Below are 20254 nucleotides of genomic sequence, written 5' to 3'. Positions count from 1 at the left end.
AGATTTCAGAAGGCTCTACATATCATATGATCAAAGGCTCTGAACTGGTCAAAAGATTGGTCGATCCTTTAATTGGGAAGGAGAATATGATACCAAAATTTGGGACCAATCTGATGGTCTGATCTGGATGTATGGGAGCATCCTACTGACAAAAGGATTCCAGATTTAGGGTTTCCAGAACAGGGAATCAATCTGAGACTTTATGGAATCAGATCAGTAGTTAAAAGTGATCAAACATCAGCCAGGTTTAATGATATCTAACAGAATGATAATCCGAACACAACTCATAAATTAATCCACAATCAAGAGAAAACTGAGAATCAGACCTGTGTAGGAGCCTAGTGAATCAGTATCAAAATCAAAGTTTGAAATAGGAATAGGTTAAGAGCCTAATCCAATTGGTAGATCTGAACTCAACTGAAAACCAGGTTCAAAATTCGAAGATTTCACAAAATCCTGCCATGATAAGGGCTCTTCAAAATCAATACAAAGGGTTTTGAATATTGTTTTTGAAAAAAAAAAAAGAAGGATCGTAATAATGATTAACAAACTCGGTTCTGAAATTTCGGAACTGGAAACACAACCACCAGTATAATATAATTTAAGAACATATTTAGAAGTATCTGCAGGATATAAGATATACTGACCTGTTTCAGTTGATAGGAGTTAAAAGTACAGAAATAGAAACCAGGTATTCATCAGATTACCTTGCTGATCTACAACAACAAACATGCAACTGAATCCACAGCAGCAGTACACCTAAATCCACAGATGCACACAGTCCAGCATCCACTAAAGCTAGTCAGAAATCCACATACCAATTTAGCTGAAACTTGAAAGCTTCAGTCAAATTCTTGTAAAAGGCATAGCCCTTACATGTGCTTAAAAAAAAAAAAAACAAAGCCTAAAACTCCTTTAACCAATAGCCTACCTTGGAGGCAAGGTTTAAGGTATCGGGTTTCGACAAGGTTTCGACCCTTAAGGAGACCGAAATTTCGGTCAAAACTTTAGCAATTTCGAGGAAACCAAGGACTTTTTCCCGGTTGGGTGGAAATTTTGGTTTTAACCCCCAAAATGTGTTTTTTTTGTTTGATTTTTTGCGTACGTGCTATTTTAGACATTTCTAACACATTCACATAATTAGTTTCATGAAAAAAACACCTAAAGTCATACTTGTGGGGTGAACCAAAGTTTGGTAATGTACGTTGAGTCGTTGACTGGAAGTCTTAAACTATACTAAAAAATGTACATAGTCTACATTATATGTAGTATACAATATACATAAGTACATAATGCAAAGGATTCAAAATAAATAATAATATTACATAATTGTGAGTTATCTCTCGACACTCAACACTCAAAAGTCAATTTCAGGTAGAGTGTCTTCAGGGTTCCAGTCCACGAGCTGCAGACCACTACAAATGTCATAGTTGCTCCTCTGAATGCACCACATATGAGTCCCATGACATGTTTTGGGCCCAATTATTTTGGTAGTTCGTCACTGCCCATCTATAAGATGCATCATCAACATCAGCTAGGTATCCTAGCCTAGGGAATGGCTCAGTCATAGTGATAGGATGTGGATATAGCACACAAGGTTGGATGGATACCCAAAGATACTGTCAACAAAAGATGACCCACCACCTGAACTACCTTGTTGTCCAAATGAAGTAGAAGATCCACCATATTGTCCATACCACCACCATATCCAAATGAACCGATGCTCTAGAAGATGGCACACAATGTTTGGGGAAGATGGGATTTACCTTTTTGGTCCCATCTCCCTTCCTTAGGTAGATTTGCTACAAATGTGCAAGATCTAAGCTTAGAATGAAGATTAGATGGCACAAGGGCAAAATTTGGAGTGTTTTTCCCAAGTTTCCCACTTCATAGAGAAGAAATAGGGAGAGACGGTCAAAATTTTGAAATAAGAAAGCTTGGTTTCCCATTTAAGAAGGTTTTATAAAAGCTGACCCATTGGTCGATACTGGTCGAACCTTTTAAAAGTCACATGTTATTTGGTATCGTAGTCCTAGGATACCGTTGAAATGTGGGAAATTTCGACCGTATCGGTGGAAACCTTGAACCATGCTTGGATGTAGTATTTTGGTACTAAAATTCAGCCCAGAACAAAGGAGAACGGCTTAAAATAAGGCTGGACTCATAGAGTCCCAATCCAACCTAACTAAAACACCTAAGACAAATAAAATAAGAATAAAAGACTCAAACTAAACTAATAAAGTAAATCCTGCATTCATACTTCCAGTATTTAAGCTCATTAAAGTAGTCTATTGCAAAGAAAACTCATTGGACCAAAGGCACAACACATATATAACCCAACCCAAGGCTTTGTGTTTTATCTGCATCACCTGACTATCAATAAAATAAAAAAAAGAGGAAGCAACAAACTCTACAATCAAGAATGTCAAGTTGGAAATAAGACCTACAGCTTCAGTTTCCAAGGAAGCACTAGAACTTAAAGCTGAATTATACAACTCCATCATCAGGTTGCCGAGACACAAATGAACAAACACACATAGACAGGTGAAGAGTGAAAGACACACACGACAAGAACTAGGCAATGTTAGTTGCTGGTAACCACTAAAGTGTAAACTCAATCATCCCGAATCTGGCATACCCGCAGAAAACAAAATGCTGCATTTGAAATGGAAATCAGAGAAGTGAAAACCCAAGTCTCTAAGATGAGAGACAATACCGAGACGGTTTTGTTCTATTTTAACAAGCATTAGCCAGGCATTTGTGTCTCAGTTAAGCGGGGTCGTGGAAAGAACAGACCCATATTTTATTATACTGGAATGTAATTTGGGTTTAGCAGAATAATTCGTGCTAGCAGTTAATGAAAAAAGAAAACAAAAGTTTATAATCACCAAGTGGAGAACAAAATAAAATGATGCACCAATAGAAGCTAAGGTATAATAACAATGAATTCCCAGTTGACTAAAATATCTTGCCAGCCTGATGCTGCTTTGGTACTAACAGTAATAAAACCGTCAGTTGAACTAAGGTAACGTTATCAACCATAATAAATCACTTAATGGGGGTAGTCACATTCTGATACTTAATTGAGCAAAGAAATTTGTAGTGTTTCAAATAAAGGTTTTCTGATTTGGATGAGAAGGGGTAAGTAACTTTCAGGGTCTCATTTCTGGAGAATTAAATGGTGATCATTAGTAAACCTTAAATTAGGTTTTATTGAGGGTGGTAAAATCAAGATGCATGGAAGTGAAGGCTAATGGATGGGTTACAGTATGGTCTCTTCGTTGGAAAGTAGGATAACAAGTAGACATGAATGGTTAGCACTGGTTACACCTAGGAAGAGTTCTTGAGATTCTAACGCATTCTTGGTTAGGCTGTGAGACTGGTTGAGGTGAAAGATTTGACTCTTGGATAATAGTTTACAAACAGCAAGAAAATAAATCAGAAGAAAAGAGATTTGTGTTTAATAGAAAAAGTGTAAAAAGTGTAGTAAACAAATCATGAAATCAAGAAAATAAAACAGATTAACCTAGAAGGAAAGAACTAAAGAAATGAAGGAGTGTGTGATAATCATAACATATATGCGTCCCGTTATATATGTGAATCCCAAAAACTAATAAGTCCTAGAATGAGAGTTTTTAGGGTTCAGGAGGGAAGGAAATAAATGAAGAAAGTTCATTGATATTAGAGGGAAGCACCTCAAAGTAGAGTTCGGAAGAGAACAGACAACATAGCATGGCTCTGACAATTAAAGACCCACACATAAGATTGGCCTTCTAGCCCATAGACACCCCACCAAACAAACAAAAATAATTCATTTCTAGCAATCAGAAACTTTCGACTCGTTACCAAAAAAATACCCAAAAATAGTGTGAAGCAATTTAAATTGGAGAATATAAAACTGACCTGAAGAGTGTCCAATCTTGCAGTCTTGCTCCTACATAATGACCTATCTATTGACTCCAAAAAATAGCAAATACCATAAACCGGTACAAATGAAAAGCTCAATCAACTCATTTTTCTTATTTTCTCCTTTGAATTTTACTCAATTTTGGCCTCCGGAAGGGAATCTTCTTTCCTTACCAATCAATCGATGATTATTTAAAATTCATAAAAAAAAGGAATAAAATATCAACTAAGTATTTGCTTTTTCCATCACCATGATTTAGAGTAAGTTATATTTTCAATTTTAACTTCTTAGTTTTAAATCCCAACTCCTCCCCCCCCATACAGATACAATAAGAGGCATCATAACAGAATACAGCAATACATGAGTTATAAACATGGTTCAAAATTTCGGTTGAATTTTGCAGTTCCGGTATGGACTGAGATGAAACCATGGTCGAAACCAAAATGAAACTGGTTTCGAGGATATCTCACACATTTCTGTAGTTTTGATTGACAAATATCAATTTTGACTAGTTTTGACCAGCCCATGACATGTTGATTTTTTCCCCAAAAGTACCTGGTTTCGAGCAGGTTTCAGAAATTTCGACCTAAATTTCAGTTTTGGCCAAGGTCGAAAACCGAGATTTAGAACCCTAGTTATAAATATTTTAAAAAAATGGCACGCAAAAGTCAAAAGCTGGCCAATGTGACCAATGAACCCCTAGTTGCAAAAAAAACTGTGCAAGCGAACAGTGAGCACCTTGCCCATTCTGCCATGGATAGAAGGCCTTGACAACTATGGCTTTTGAGAAATTGATGCAATTGCATTAGACATTAATCCCATATGGAAGCATATATGCAAGCTTGGAAGGCTCATAAGGTGTTGGTGACAGTCTAATGGGCTGAAATTGAGCTTTTTTCTTTTTCTTTTTATTTATTTATTTATTTATTTTTTACTTTTTATTTTTTGTAATAGGCTTAATTTATAAGCTCATAAACTGGGGAAAAAATTAGTATGTGGGATTAATAGTTGAGTGTTTGAGTTCAATTAGAATACTTACTAGCTAGATAGAGTTCTGTTTTGAATTTATTTACTTTATTGAATGTGTTAAAGTGTGATTAGGAGCCCTTTTATGAATCAATTTAGGAATTCTATAAGGTCTCATATATGTAATATGCCTTTATCAAAGTTCGGAAGCCAAGAAAAGAAAATAAAAATTTGATTTTTTTTTTTTTTTTAAAGAAAAGAGACATTAATACATCATTAGTGTCATCATGACTTTTGTCCTAATATGTTTTTCTTTTCTTTTATTGTTTTCCAAATATAGCCTAAAAGATGATTTGAGTAAATAATATGAGTAGTGATGCAACTAAGTCACTTAATAGGCTTATTTTATTGGAAATAAGCCTTGGGTTGGGTTATGTATGTGTTGGGCCTTTGATCCCATGAGTTTTCTTTGTAATGACCACTTTAATGGGCCTAAAATATGGCCCATTAAGTAGGGGTGCAAGCTTGGCCCTATTGGCCCGAGCCAACCCTGCCCACCCTTATCGAACAGGGCCTGGACTGAGATACCTTGGCCCTGAGGGTGGGTCAGAACTGAGAATTTTTGGCCCCGAGTCAAGGTTGGGCTGGGTTAGGGTGAGCCCTCGGGCCTTGTCCTCTTTCTTCTTCTGTTCAAATGCTAGGGGAGTCTTGACAGAAGTCGATGAATTAGGGGAAAACATCTAGGATTATTTTCTATGGCAGAGAAAATGGTTGACGTATCCTAACAAAACTATAAGGGGTGAAACTTAGGCACCGTTTGATAACGTTTATGCTGTTTCTGTGTCTAGAAACAGCAGAAACGATTTTCTCCGTTTCTAGAAATAGAAACAGATTTTTTATTGTTTGATAAATTTGTTTCTGGATTCATGGAGAGCTCTAGTCTATGAAACCTTTCCTCAATGACACAGAAAGAAGGGTAAGAACCAAAAGCGATAAACCAATGGCTTCATGAGTTCGATTACTCAGATGGGTAGTCTTTGAATCCAAAGACGCCAGTGATGAGTTCATGGTCAAAACAGAGTTGCAAAGGCACATTGACCATGGTAGATTCCTGGGTTCTATGGAAGCCATGAACTTCAATCCCAAGCAGCGTTTTAGTAATCGATTCATGAGGGTCCGGAGGGTGGAGAGAATTGGAAGAAATCCACAAAGGAATCGATAGATGTGGATTTAAGACTTCCACCAGCAGATCGAAAATTCGGTGTATTCCTTCTTGTTTCCCTGGAGAACCTTCGAACTTTGGAAAGCCACTAGGTAAGGTAAATGCTAGGTTGGGAGATGCAACTTCTCATCAAGGTCCATCGATTTTTTGGTCCACAAGTTGTCCCAAGAAACAGAAAAACAAGTCTTGACTTATTTCGTCAAACCTGTTTCTAGAAAGAGAAATAAGCATAAATTTCTATTTACGTTTAAAAAAAATAGGTGAAATGAAACAGGTTTATCAAACAGTTTTTGAGGTCTTTTTCCGTATCTGAGCACAGAAAACAAGTTTCTGAAAATGTTATCAAACAGCGCCTTAGCCCGTAGTCATGCTAGAGTTAATGTAGACCTAAAGGCTATAACAGAACTAAGGAGTTTCAACCAAAAAGAAAGGGAGAAAAAAATATGGAGTTAATGTAACATATATGAATAGGATAAATTACAAATTATGAAATAGCATACTGATGTATCAATTCAATCATACCCAAAAAAAAAAAAGATGTATGAATTCAGAACTTAAAATATTCGGCAGTTTCAGATTATAAGAAATAGCAGAATAAAAGGGATTCAAAAACAGAGAATCGAAATGGATTGAGAAGAGGAATACAGAAATTGGACATATTCAAATTGGCTAAACTAGAATGGCTCTCAGAATTACTACATGGATTGTGGAAATTGAAGAACAGAGTGAGGAGGATAGGAAAATCTGGTCCAGAATCCACCTATGAGAACCTATGGAATCTACCTTAGGGTTGTTGGAAATCCATCCAAGATTACCATGAATCCCAAAGGTGAGATGACAGAAAATTTTATTGCTCTATTATCAAATTCTTCCTCTCCTTTTTTCTTATTCTTTTCATTGGCCCGGCCCAACCCTTGCATCTCCCTTCTCCCTTCCCCCTTCCCATGATCAAGGCCAATCAGGTCAGCCCGGCTCAGCCCAGCCCGGCCCCAAGGGCGTGTCAGGGTAGGATTTTTCAGCACCTGAGTTAGGTCGGGCCGGGTCTGAGCCCTAGCTAAGGGAACTCAGGCTGGGCTAGGGACCTGGGGTTTCCAAAAGCCTGGCCCAACCTGACCCTGTCGCAAGCGTAAATATGAGTTTTGGTGTTGTTGCGTAGTGCATACGGGATTGGTATCCCAAACATGATTTCTCCTCTTCTCTTCGATTTTCTTTTACTCTCCTTCCTCCCAAGCAGATCAACCTCTTCACTTTTATGATCCCTTTCTATCGATCTGATTTCTTCCCTTTACAATGCAGTTCCTTCCTTTTATCTCGTATTTGATCATAGATTATCATTGGTCCTACTTGCATCTAAGATCCATAATTTGGATTTCAGATTGCATTATTTAGTACCAGAGCCGAACCTAGCTATGGATACCTACGTTTTCAATACCAAAGTTTGTACGCTTAACAAAAAAATTGCTATTTTACTCATTGATGATGGGAAGATTGACAATTTCATCTCACAGTCTATGGTGGGGATTTTATGACCAACGAAATTATCACTGAATCTGAAAATGATGTCTTCATCAAATTCTCAATATTGTGATGGGGCTTATTATGAGATATTTGAATCTTTTGAATGCATCATTAAAGTTGGTTGGCAATGGTTGGAAGAGCAAAAAGGTGTAGATTGCAATAAAAATTTGTGCATCCTAAAGCCTTCTCATCTACAATAGACGTTTGCTTTGAAAGAGCCGGTTGACGAAGTATCTTCAGAATCAAAGTAGATGACACCAACAATGCAGCCACATGAAGAGCGGAAAGGGTCAACACAAGAGGAAAACTGCTCTGACGTGGAACAACAAGTAACTGGTAAATGGGGAGGAGATGATTAATATAGGTGAAACAACAAAGGACACTACTACAATGATGGATGTTCTACATATTGAGTTGGTTATTCCTCAAATATTTCAAGATGAGGACACGTCATCACCGTTTCATCTTTCGAACTTGATTCATAATATGGGTGTGGAGCATGAACATTCTCTCAAGCTCTTCTAATTCTGCCTTTTTACAAAACTCGAATGTGAGTTTTTCTAAACACCGGGGGAATTGATGTAGTTGCATTAGGCATTAATTGTGTGGAGGCCTATATCAAAGCTTGGGAGGCTCATACGGTGTTGGAGGCAGTTCAACAGGCTGAAATTGAACTTTGGATAGTGATATTATACGTTGTGCCTTTGTTCCCCACCCCCAAAAAAAAAAAAAAAAAAAATCATTGTAATGGACCTAATTTATAAGCTCATAAAGTGGGACAAAGTTAGCACATGGGATTAATAGTTAAGTGTTTGAGTTAGACTAGAATACTTAACAGCTAGATAAAATTCCTTTTTCAGTTTGTTTACTTTTTGAGTGTGTTAAAGTGATTAGGGGCCCTTCTATGATTCAATTTAGTAATTTTAGAAGGTCTTCATATACATAATAAAACCCTATCAATTAGAGATGATTTGAGTAAAAAGAATGGGTTTTGTTTCACTTTTTGTTTTTTGTTTTTTTTTTAAGAATTTTGGTGTTGTTGAGTAGTGCATATGGGATTGGTCTACCAAACATGATTTCTTCCCTTCTCTCTGTTTTCTTATTCTCTCTTCTTCCTCCCTAGTAGATCAACCCCCCCACCCCTTTTCCATCTAACTGATTTCTTCCCTTAACAATGCAGTTGATTCCTTTATCCTAGATCTGATCAAAGATTTGATCATGAGGCAGTTTACATTTGAGATCCATAATCCGGATTTTCATATTGCAGTAGACATCTTAATATTAGATCCTCTAATATATATATATTTGAAGTCAAATACATGGACAAGTAGGAGTTACATTTCTTTTATATCAATGAAGTATGAATTATATAATGTTTAGTGATAGGAGAGTTTAGAATTTTAAAAATCAGGTTTTGCTCATATTTAGTCTTTGACATTCCTTCATGTTATTTTGATCAAACGATCAGAAACAGCAAACAGCATAGCTGTTTTCTTCAACTAGTTCACAATTCCAACTTCCCAAGTAAAAGATTTGTATCAGTTAAAAGAATTATTTTGATTTGAGATTATCTTAATCATAGATGGTCTAATATCTTCTGTAAAGTCAAATACATGGGATAGTAGAAGTTATAAGGTTATACCTATTACACGATGGCTAGTTATGAAGTATTTAAAAATTGAAAATCCAGGTTTTCTTCATGGTTACACTTTGACACACTGCTTTTAACCAATTCCTCCACCACAGCCCCTCCAAAAAAAAAAAGGTTTTCTTGGATATCTTCCAACCAATCGTGAAGCTCTGGAATCTTGAAGAACTTACATTTAAATTGTCGAACTGCTGCTGTCAGGTGCTTAAAGAGTGGATTGAACCAATCAAACACATTTATTCTACTGCCCTTTTATTTTTGTTCCCAAATGGGAAAAGAAGCCTTTTGATTCTTGATTTCTTTTGGTTAACTCTTTGATACAATAATCATTTTTTCACATTTTCTTAAATTTCTTGATCCTGAAACCTCTTGTTCTTGAACTAAAAGATTTAGTTCTTGAATCAATCCCCAAGCATAGCACTGGCCAATTAGTAAAGCCAGTTTCTCCATAATTCTCATTTCTTGATTTCCGTTAGGATTGATAGAAAGTAAAGTGCAATGATTCTTGATAATTAGATTGACCTTCTAGTATAAGTTTATTGACATAATCATTAATAGGTTATTTTTTAGATTTCAGTTTCATTTTTTCTATATATATGTGAACTAGACAACTAGTCATTTATTTAATGGATTTCAGATAGACCTTTCTGCAATTTGTCAGTAATATTGTTCTTATGCATGGGCTTTTAGCCTTCCTGCTCAAGAAATACTTAAAAAAAAACAAAAAAAGGTGAACACAGGAGAAGATAAATTTGAGTAGCCACTAATTTCAATTACCAGTAATATCCATGAGAAGATGGCAATGTTTAACATGCTTAAACTAGATAATGAGATCCAAAAAATTATACTAAACCACTGCAGCATTCTGCTCGTTATAGTGCTATGCAAGTACAAAAGGAGAAAATCAGAAAAGAAAAGAATTATACCTATCACAAGATGATCAGTTGCCATAACTTAATGTAACTGTCGATTAATGTAACTGTCGATATTTCTCACTTTTATTAGCTCAAATGCGACTGCAAAAGCTTCTTACTACACAACCATGCACCTCATATTCTGACCGGAAAAGCACCAGGTACCATCATATAACCGAAATCATAGCATGAACCCATCCCATTAGTGACCTTATTCTTTTCATCATCATCATCATCATCATCATCATCTCATCAAGGTTGTCACCAGAATTGTCAACTTTACAGTCAGCTCTGTCAATCATGGTAAAGCTACAGAAATCTTTATTAAAGATCTAGACTCTTTTTCATGGTCTCATAAACAAGATAAGTAATGCTTGCAGATGGCACAACTTTGAGCAGATTTGGAAAAATTCCTCTGTAAAATCCCCTAACACCTTCGTGGCGGAGGGTCCTCCAAAATACATCTGACATTCCCTTATAAGCAGCCTCTGTATTAGAACGTTGAGCTTGCAACCTGGAAACAAAAGATGAATTAGCTTCTATGCACGGTGTCAGCAAGGATAACATGAACTACATCAACATATACAAAAAGTGCAGGGCTCATTCATACATCACTGACTTGCCTGGTTCTGATAACCTGTAATGGGTAAACACACGTTGCTCCAAGGGCTCCAGAGACTGTGCCACACCCCAGTTGCACGAGAGGACCAGGTTCTATAATATTATATATTTCAGGGTTCAACAACAAATGTATATCCATGTCAGAACACATGCTATAGAGCAGAAGCAGAAAAAAAAGTTGAATGGAAAAGCAAGCATCAGCAAAAGAGATTTATTGATGTCTTACCACTATCATGAAGAATGTAAGTTTTTGACATATCCTTTAAGGTCTCATACGCAGCAAGATCAATTCCTGCATAAGGAATAATCCCAAGAAGAGATGGAACAACGCCCCTATAGAAGGCTCTAGGACCCTCCTGAACCCATATGTCCCTTGTTAGAGACCCGAGTTTTGGAACTTTTCCACCTTCACCAACATAAGTTTGTAATCGGGTTTTCACAAGATCCATTGGGTATATAGCAGTCTGTGCTATTGCACCTGCCACACCCCCAGCAACAAGACGCCCAGAAGTACCTATATCACCTTTATCTTCTCCTTTAGCATCGGCAATTATATTCTTCAGCATTTCATAAGTATAAAATCTTATGGCACTTTCAGGTGCAACCTTCATGACATTTAGTCCATTCCCTCGAAAAAATCCTAAGAAACCACCTTCTCTCCATATTTCCTTTATAGCTGGTATAATACGGGCATCGGTTGTTTGAACTTGAAAAACCACCTTCAGTCGATCAAGAGGAGCAGTTGCAGTACGAGATGTGGCTCCTGCAACTCCCCCAGCAATCAAATATTTGCTTGCATGGACATGCTTACTGATGCCCTCTGGAATAACAGCTTGTTCTCCGATATCTACAAGACATACCCTTTCCCAGTACTGATAAATGTTCTCAATAGTGGCCTCGTGAGGATAGAGTAGAAGAAAATCTCTCCATTCTTCAAAAGTAATAATTCCATTGTTGTCCTTATCCACATGTTCTACAAAGCGCACAAGTTCCTCCTCATCAATTTCAATCCCTGCAAAAGAGAAACTGCCATGACTTATAAGATGAAACAACTGAATCAAAAGGGACCCACCAACTGATAATTCTACAGTTGAGAGCTACAAAAATAAGAGATGATCTGGCAGACCCCAATTTTACAGATTTGCATCACTATCAGTGTCTCAATAGAATGCAAAACCCATCAACCTATGCACTGAATATCTTCAATACTGCGACAAACAGAACTAGATGTAAGCAGCTTAAAGAGTGTTCCCATTCTGAACCTTTTTGTCAGTAACCTCAAGGTTTAAAGTATTGGTATTGCATATTATATCGGTCAGGTGATTTTAAGAGACATATCATATCATTTTGGAAATACGCAAGATGCATTAAAGGTACGCATGGAAATACGCTTTTGGAGCAAAAAATAGTATACATAAGCAATATATAACATGTATCATGCATAAACACTAAAATGGAGAATAACGAGTAATGGGATAAGTACATTTAATTGAATTGTTATAAAGGATGAGGTATCTTACATATAGTAATAGTTTATTGCCAATGAAGAGGGCCGGGGTGGTTCAAACTCATAGTTGGCAAGGTTTTCAAGAATCAGAGCGACTAGGATGATGTTTTCCCAAAGGCATAGGACTTGGTTTTTGGAAGATATGGGAAAAAAAAATCAAAATCAAAATCAAAATCAAAATCAAAATCAAACATGAAATTTCATTTTTATGTGAAATTTCTTGATGTCAAACATAAAAACGAAAATTTCTTGAATCTTAGTACAAATCTTTGCAAATGATGAAGTTTGATGCTATGAGTGGGCTAATATTACCTAAATCCATCGGTTCATAGTAAAAAATAGGTATAAAAACAATGATTTAAACACAAAGATCAAGTTTTTGAGAAACCTACCTTTTTTTGTGATATCTCCTTCAATCTCTGATTTCAACTTGTTAAATTATCCAAACTTAGGTTTTTAGGCACCCTTTGAATAATTTTTTTAGTGTATATTAAAACCTCCAACTCAGATTTATGCAAAAAACAAAGGTAAGGGGGCTTAGGAGGACTCTTGGTTGGGAGTTTTTGAGGTTTTTTGCGTTTTTTATGGATTCTATAAGTTTTGTATCGAGAATGAAATCCACATGGGCTTTTAAAGAGACATATCAAAATTATCGACATGTATCACACAATATCGCACCGTATCGGCCGATACTATGTGATACGGTTGGATACTTTAATATTAAAAAAAAATAAAAGGGATACATATCGCTACCCGTCGCTACCGATACGATATGGTGGGATACTTTAAACCATGTAAGCATACAAATGGCAATGGAGACAAGCATATTTGGTCCAACACTGGTCAGGTTATCATTTCTACTGCTAATAGTTTGTTGGGTATGCTAGTTGTTCATAAACATAAAGTCCAAATCACCGCCCATTTACAATTTGGAAAAACCTTTTGAGTCTGACCATGCGATCAACTAAAAAATTTTAAAAGAGAAGAATCACGGAATTTTACAATCAACTTGAGAGGATCAGGCGTTTAGTCTTTAACCTTCATAACCATCTGGAAAATTGTAGCACTCATAAAAACCTAGACTTTGGTAACCTAGAAAAGAACTCAACTCAACTAAGGCTTATCCCAATAATTAGGTTCAGCTATGTAATCCTGTTTCACCATTCCATTCGTCTTAAAGCCATAGGCCCCTAGCATCAGTGGACAGGAGTTAAATGAAGACTAAGCGTCAGTAGTAAATTTTCTTTAAGGTCCATTTTTTATATTTCAACATTTCAGCTATTTCAGTTATTTCAGTGAAAGAGAATCAAAAAAGGAAAAGGCTTTTTGACCGGCTTATTCGGAGGGCCTTCCTAGGTGGGTCTAGTTAATTATGTGGAATGGAAGGGTAATGTAGCAACTCCAGTTGTTGGATAGATAGGGCATGGCTGGACTGCCTATAAGTCAATTTTCAGAACCAATTTCAATCATATACCCCTCCATGTATTTTCAATTGTTCATTCCTTTTCAACCATTTTTCAAAAGATATATTTTCCTAATGGATTTCCAAACCTTTATTATGCCACATGGCCATCTCTATTTGGATGTGATTTCATATGTGAGCAGGGGATACTGGGCCCTACCTACCGACAAAAATTTGGGCCCCACTTGATCTGCAATAGGGAAGACAATAGGACCGTACAGAAAGGCCTTCCTAGATGGTTGTCCAGGAAATGTCATGAACATATCTCCAGATAAAAATTTTTAGTTTTAGCAGCAGAGTCAGTTTCCAAATTGATTTCCAGAATGCTGTCATCAATGTTGGCATCTCAACTGTCTTGAGAGTTATGATCTCTGTATTTTCTCCAGAGCATGGTGGTATTTAGCATGCAGTTTCACTGAAGACACACTAGTATTTAAAAAAATTCCATGTAAATCTATAAGGCTATCCCACGAAATTTGCTGTTTAAAGAGGACTACCTTTCAGATGTTTGTAGGAAACAATACTGCAATAAATCCTTCTTCACTGTCTTCTTGGTTGTATCAATCTACTCAAAAACTAGCTAATATATATATATAATATAATATAAAATAAAGTATATGCGAAGATGTGTTTGTAACCAGGGTGGTTACAACAGATGGTTGTAACTTGTAACCATATTTTTTTCCCACTTTTGACCCTTGATCATTTTATCACTCTTGTTAATGGGTGGTTAATTGCAATTCCCCCCCCCTCTCTCTCTTCTTCCTCTCCCTCTCCCTCTCCCTCTCCCTCTCCCCTTCTTCTCCGTCTCCTACTCCCCCTCTCTTGTCAGCGCCAGTTCCTGCTCTCCCTCCCCTCTCTCTTACAGGATAGTTGTGTTCGTCCCACTGAGTTGTAGTTGGGAGTGATTGGAAGCCATTCCAAGTTACCCAGATGGACTGATGGTATTCTGTCAATTATTGAGCATGGATGGGAAACTAATCTTCAAGGGTGGTTGGGTGGGAACTGCAGTGAGTTGGGACCCAGTGAGGGACATGTTCATCTATGATTTCACGGCTCGGAAATGGGTAAAAGGCAAAGACATGCCTATGAAAAGGTCTTTCTTCACGGCGGATGCTGTGGTAGGAAGGATGTTTGTGGGGGGCGGCCATGAAGAGAGCAAGAATTCATCAGGGTCAGCATAGGGTGTATGATGTGAGACAGCCATGGGGGACAAGTGGGAGCAGTTATGTCCCATGAGCGAGGAGCAAGAAGAGTGCGAGGGTGTGGTGGTGGGGAACGAGTTTTGGGTATTGAGCGGGTATGGGACTGGACATCAAGGGATGTTTGAGAGGAGCGCAGAGGTTGATGCGGATCCGAGGGAGACGGATCGCTTAGGGACCAATAATTAATCAATGACAACTCAAATATCGAAGAGAAATGGCAGTTCTGTAAATAACTTGAAATCTCTAATAAGGTGTGGCAATTTAGTAATTATAAGAAACTTAGAAGGAAGTGGCAGTCTTGTAATTAGAATGAATTTAGAAACATAAGCAAAGGGTTCAACAATCGGCAGGGTAGTTCAAGAAATTACAATTAAAGTTGGGACAAAACAGAATAATAAGTGTAGGGGTATTATGGTCAAACCAGGGGGAGTAAATGCCCTAACAGCCCACGATGCCCCAATCTTCTTCTTCCTTAGTCGACCAGCAAAGGAAGAATGAGCAGCAGCTTGCGATGATGATATCTCCTTCAAAACTTCTCTGTTAGGCCTGAGATTTAAGGCGTAGGGTCTCAAGAGGAGGCTCTTCCAAGCCCATATAACAAGCAGTTGGATCTACCAGCAGGGAGGTTGCAAGAAGAGCCTGAGATTCTTCCTAGCGGTAGAGTGGCGTCAGTCTCAAATGTAGGTATGAAAAACTGGTAGTAAAGGGACTGTTCGGCATCTGAAATCTGATGATTTGTGTCACCTAGGGGAGGGTTCCCTTCGCTCAAGACCTTAGCGCAAATAGACCAGCCCATAGTTAGCAAATTCGGATTCGGGAATTATTCGGACGGAGAATTATTCGGAATAATTCGGACGATTAATTTAAGGATTCGGTCAAAAAAGCGGTCAAAAAATCTTATTGGGGTTTTTTTTTAAAAAAAATTGTTTTTTTTTTTTTTAATTTTTGGTTTTTTTTTAAAATAATGTTTAAATGGACCGAATAATTCGGTTTAATTCGGATTCGGTCCGAATTATTCGCGATTTATATTCATTTTTGAAAAAGTCACGAATTTTAAAGAATTTTATTTTTAATTCGGATTCGGTCCGAATTTTTGATAAAATTCTTTAAAATTCGGTTCGGCCGAATAATTCGCGAATTATTCGGCCGAATTGATAACTATGGACCAGCCACAAAGGAGCAGAACCCAGTTTCCGTTGGCTGCAACCTCGCCCAGAACAGGGTATTCCCAAACCAGAAAAGTAACAGTAACTACAGTAACAATAGAGAGGAGAAGAGAAGGAAACCAGAATAATAAAAGGAAGAAGAGAATGAAAAGAGAAAAAAGAGAAGAAATTGGAAAATTTTAGAGGAAGAAGAAGGGGGAATCGGCAGCCATGTTTTTCATACCAAAACTCTTAATCAAATTTCTTTTCTTCAAAATCTAAAAACTGAGTTCTTTAGAAGGCTATTTAAAGAAAAATAATGACATAATTTTGGAAGCTAATTAAAAATGGAAACTAAACCTAGATAGCAACTAAAATAAAAATCAAATCTAAATAAAAGACTGCTAATCTAATCTCTAACCAATAAAGGAATATAAATAAAAGTCAAGTCAAAAGATAGTTCCCTAAATCCATCGCCAAGCTGCATCAGAGGTTTACCAACTCGAATTGAATTTGTGGCGCCCAGTGGAGGAGGCATGGGTGGCGGATCAATGCCCAAAGAGGTGAGTGGATGCGGGCAGGGTTGGAAAGTTGATTTACTGATCTGATGTGGACGAAACAGTTGGAGCAGGGGCATATGCAACAGGGTTAGGAGAGAGGATCCTGGTGGCTAGCTCGGCTCAGCTCATCTTGGTGCAACCCAGGGGGTCTTCTAACTAGAGAATGGAAGGCAAAATGATAAGTTTGAGAAGATCGATATGGCCAATCAGTTTTCTGGATTTATTCAGTCAGGTTGTTGTGTGGAGATTTAAGAATCAAACCGCACTTGTGAGTTGCTGCTGCTCTCTGTTCTTACTTTAAAATACTCTCTCCTGTTACAGAATTAAATTATTAGGCCTTTTCATATATTGCCACATCATTGTATGGAGGGTGAAAATGTCCACAAACCTGTTTGGTTACAAACAGATGCACCCTATATAATATATATATATATATATATATAAAAACAGCTGACATTTGTTGAACACTCATTTAGGTAAAGATGGAAGAAATGAGAACCAAGCATGGTGTGTTGATTGAACTACCATTTTCAATACTCCAACATAGACCTTCCTTCAATAGATCATGTGCCAGGTACATGCTCTTCATGCCTATGATGCATTCCTTCTTTTTGGCTTATAGCATCAAATAGAGCAGTACTTGCAAAATGTTTTCCTTTGATAACCTTAACCTAGACTCCTAGAGGGCATCACGGTATGTAATTTTTCTCCACCCATACCTTTTCAAAATCTCTGAACCCATACACCCTGTTTGACCTAGTTTTCACACAGTTTCACCCACCTGATCCGCTAGATGTCTTGGTTTTTCTCCCCCAAACTCCACCAGAATTTGGAGATTATAGAATTTAGTTTTTTTACATAATAATGCTGAGAGATTAAAAGCAGACAAAGCATTTGTTGGAGCAGCAGTTACCACAGCTTTGATAAAACTTCCTCCCAGACCGAAAATATAACCTTGCTCTTCCACCCTGCAACTCTGATTGGACCTTTTCAAAAATGCCTTTCAGCATGTTCTTTATACAAAAGATGTGGGCAGACCCATATAATTCTCTTGAACAGCTCAGTTTTCTATTCTCTTCTCTTCTCTCCTGCTGGATTTTAGTTTTCTCTTGTCATGGTTATAGTAGTTGACCCATATGATCCATATTGGTATTGGGCGAGAATAATCTAATCTTTATAACAGGATCAGCTGAGCGACAAAGGATTGTTCAGTCCCACAGTCCTGAGGGAAAAATACATATCACAGCAACTATGCACAGAAAAAAGCTATACAACTATGCACAGAAAAAGCTCACAGTTGATCTATCAGGGATAGCATTGGCATCGCCCAAGAACAATCCAGTCTTCTATTAATCCTTAAATCTATACTCTGAATCTCTATAATATAAGAAGCTTTCAACACTCTACTGTAAATCTGTAATTCCTATAGCCCTGACTAGTGACTATTGTGAAGCTAACTTATAGTACTCCACCTATAACCACACTAGTTTCAACAACACAACACTAAATTTCCCATCTCAAATCCTAACTGCATCTCCAAAAATGTTATCCCGCAACCCTAAAACACAGACCAAAAGTAACCACCTAAGGAAACCCTTGCATAATTCTTATCTCTTTGAACTCAATTGCAAACCATCACCATACATGCTGGATGGCACGAAAAATCCTATCCCCCCATTTTCTATGAACTGTCAACTTAGTCTCCCATAAGAACCTATTTTTAACCACGACACTAATACCCTAATTCTACATACACCGTAATTCCCTGCTTCAGAATATAAAACAAAAACCCTATAACCATTCAATTAATCCTCTTTGCGTCAAATATTGACACTGATCATACAGGAACTGCTCTTGTCAATGAGCAGCTTATGGCAATGTATGGGTATAGTAGAGAAAGATACTACACAGAATACTAGTATAGCACAGAAAATATTGATACCTGCCCTCACGAGTGCATCCCAAAGCTCTTCTGGTAAAATGCAGCCATTGTGTTCAACGTCAATAGCTTGAAAGATACGATAAAGTTCAAGCTCCTTGTCATCCATGTATCGCCGGAACTCCTGGTAATCGACCCTACCATCTCTATTTGCATCACAGACCTTTAAGAGCTCCTTTGCATACTTGTATTCAGCTGGTATCTGGAGTGCTGATAGGCCTGCATCAATCTGCGTGTAGTCCAAATATCCAACATTTGCGACATCGAAAAAATTAAATAAGCTGCGGATCCTCAGCTCCCTCTCTTCCTTAGTTTCTTGTGATGCCAGAAGTACATGATCCATGGTTACAGGCCCAGATTTCTTAACAGGATTGCAACTACCTGGACGGCGTTCGTTCTCAGCTGCTTGCTTTGCCTCCATTTTTGGAAGACCAGCATGTGCGATGGCCTGTCCCGCTCCTGCCCCGGGCATTCTTCAAAACGTCCCACTCATAAAAATGGCGAATCCGTCAATTTCTGTCTTCAACAATGTCGTTGAAGTTCGAGATTTGAACCGAACAAGAATTTCGTTATCCGGAAAAAGAATAGAAGGCCACCGAATCGCTTCTAAGCTAGAAAATCATGAGCTGCACTACTGGAACCAATATTGACGTAACCAAAGATCTAGGCCACTTTAGGTCGGAAAAAATAATTAAATTCCACAATAGAACCGATGATCACTTCATCACCCGGACCTTCCTGAATTTTGAAGAAACTCTAGCAGCAAAAGCAAAAAGAGGAAGATCCACAGCCGGGGCTCAAATAGCCAGATTTTCGGAGGCAATTGGATCAGAATACAAAAACATGCGGAGAGGAGCTAAAGTCTCTCTCTCTTCCCTCTCCCCCTGCTGTTTACCAAAATTCGGCAGAAGATCGATCGATGGATAGTCTATTCGGGTCAATGGAGCAAAACTAACCAACGAAGTATTCACCTACTAGGGGAGACAACAATTCATGAATCGAGTGAAATCTGACCTAATTCCATCGGTAGATGAAACAAGAAAAGCAAGAGAGATTGGCCGGAAAACCAGAGAGGAGTAAAAGAAATAAAGAAGGAGAATGTGGACTTGTGAGGTCGAGGAGGAAATTCTACTTCTTTCTATTCAGAATCTGGGGTGATCACAGTGCACGCAGCGAGGTCGCAAACAAATTCAACTTTCAGATAATTTTTGAGCAACCAGGCCGCATGTTATACCACCGCCCAAAGGAAGATCGCCGGCGGTGAATGCAGATAAGGAAAACTGAGAATCCACGGCTATGACCACCGGCCCATCACACACGACGGTAATCAACGGATCAATCCTTGCAGTTGCAGGTGAAAGACTGACAAGCAGAGAGAGACATCATATATTAAATTATTATAATTAAAAAAAAAAATATTACAAAATAAATTAAAATAAAAAAATGAAATGAGGATAGAAAAAGAAGAAATTCTTTCTCTCCTCGTAAAGTGATTCCGGCCTGGTTTCGGATATTCTTCTCCGATATTTTGTGATTCTTCTTCTGGAGTCTGGACTAGATCTGGTGGTGTACACCTAACGCCGCAGTAGATGGCAGCCTAAAGCTGAGCACTAAGCGGCTGGCGTTCAACCCATTAAATT

The 20254-nt window shown here is 37.8% G+C and overlaps 1 protein-coding gene across 2 annotated transcripts; it reads right to left on the bottom strand.

Moving 5' to 3' along the window:
• Positions 1 to 10008: 10008 nt before the first annotated feature.
• On the bottom strand, positions 10009 to 20254 carry LOC122078452 (calcium-dependent mitochondrial ATP-magnesium/phosphate carrier protein 2-like). 2 transcript variants are annotated; one of them, XM_042644435.1, is made up of 4 exons: positions 18618 to 20253; positions 11023 to 11808; positions 10799 to 10889; positions 10009 to 10689 (listed from the first exon to the last, which is right to left on the bottom strand). In XM_042644435.1, exons 1-4 carry the CDS (start codon positions 19084 to 19086, stop codon positions 10500 to 10502), a joined length of 1536 nt encoding a protein of 511 aa, XP_042500369.1. In that variant the 5' UTR covers positions 19087 to 20253; the 3' UTR covers positions 10009 to 10499. The 2 variants fall into 2 exon arrangements, with proteins under 2 accessions (XP_042500369.1, XP_042500370.1); XM_042644436.1 differs by having other exon boundaries at positions 10528 to 10689; positions 10786 to 10889; positions 18618 to 20254.

Source organism: Macadamia integrifolia, chromosome 5 (assembly GCF_013358625.1).
Source record: "Macadamia integrifolia cultivar HAES 741 chromosome 5, SCU_Mint_v3, whole genome shotgun sequence".
Taxonomy (NCBI): domain Eukaryota; kingdom Viridiplantae; phylum Streptophyta; class Magnoliopsida; order Proteales; family Proteaceae; genus Macadamia; species Macadamia integrifolia.
The sequence above is the reverse complement of the archived record's forward strand: the minus strand, read 5'-3'. Positions and strand labels throughout refer to the sequence as shown.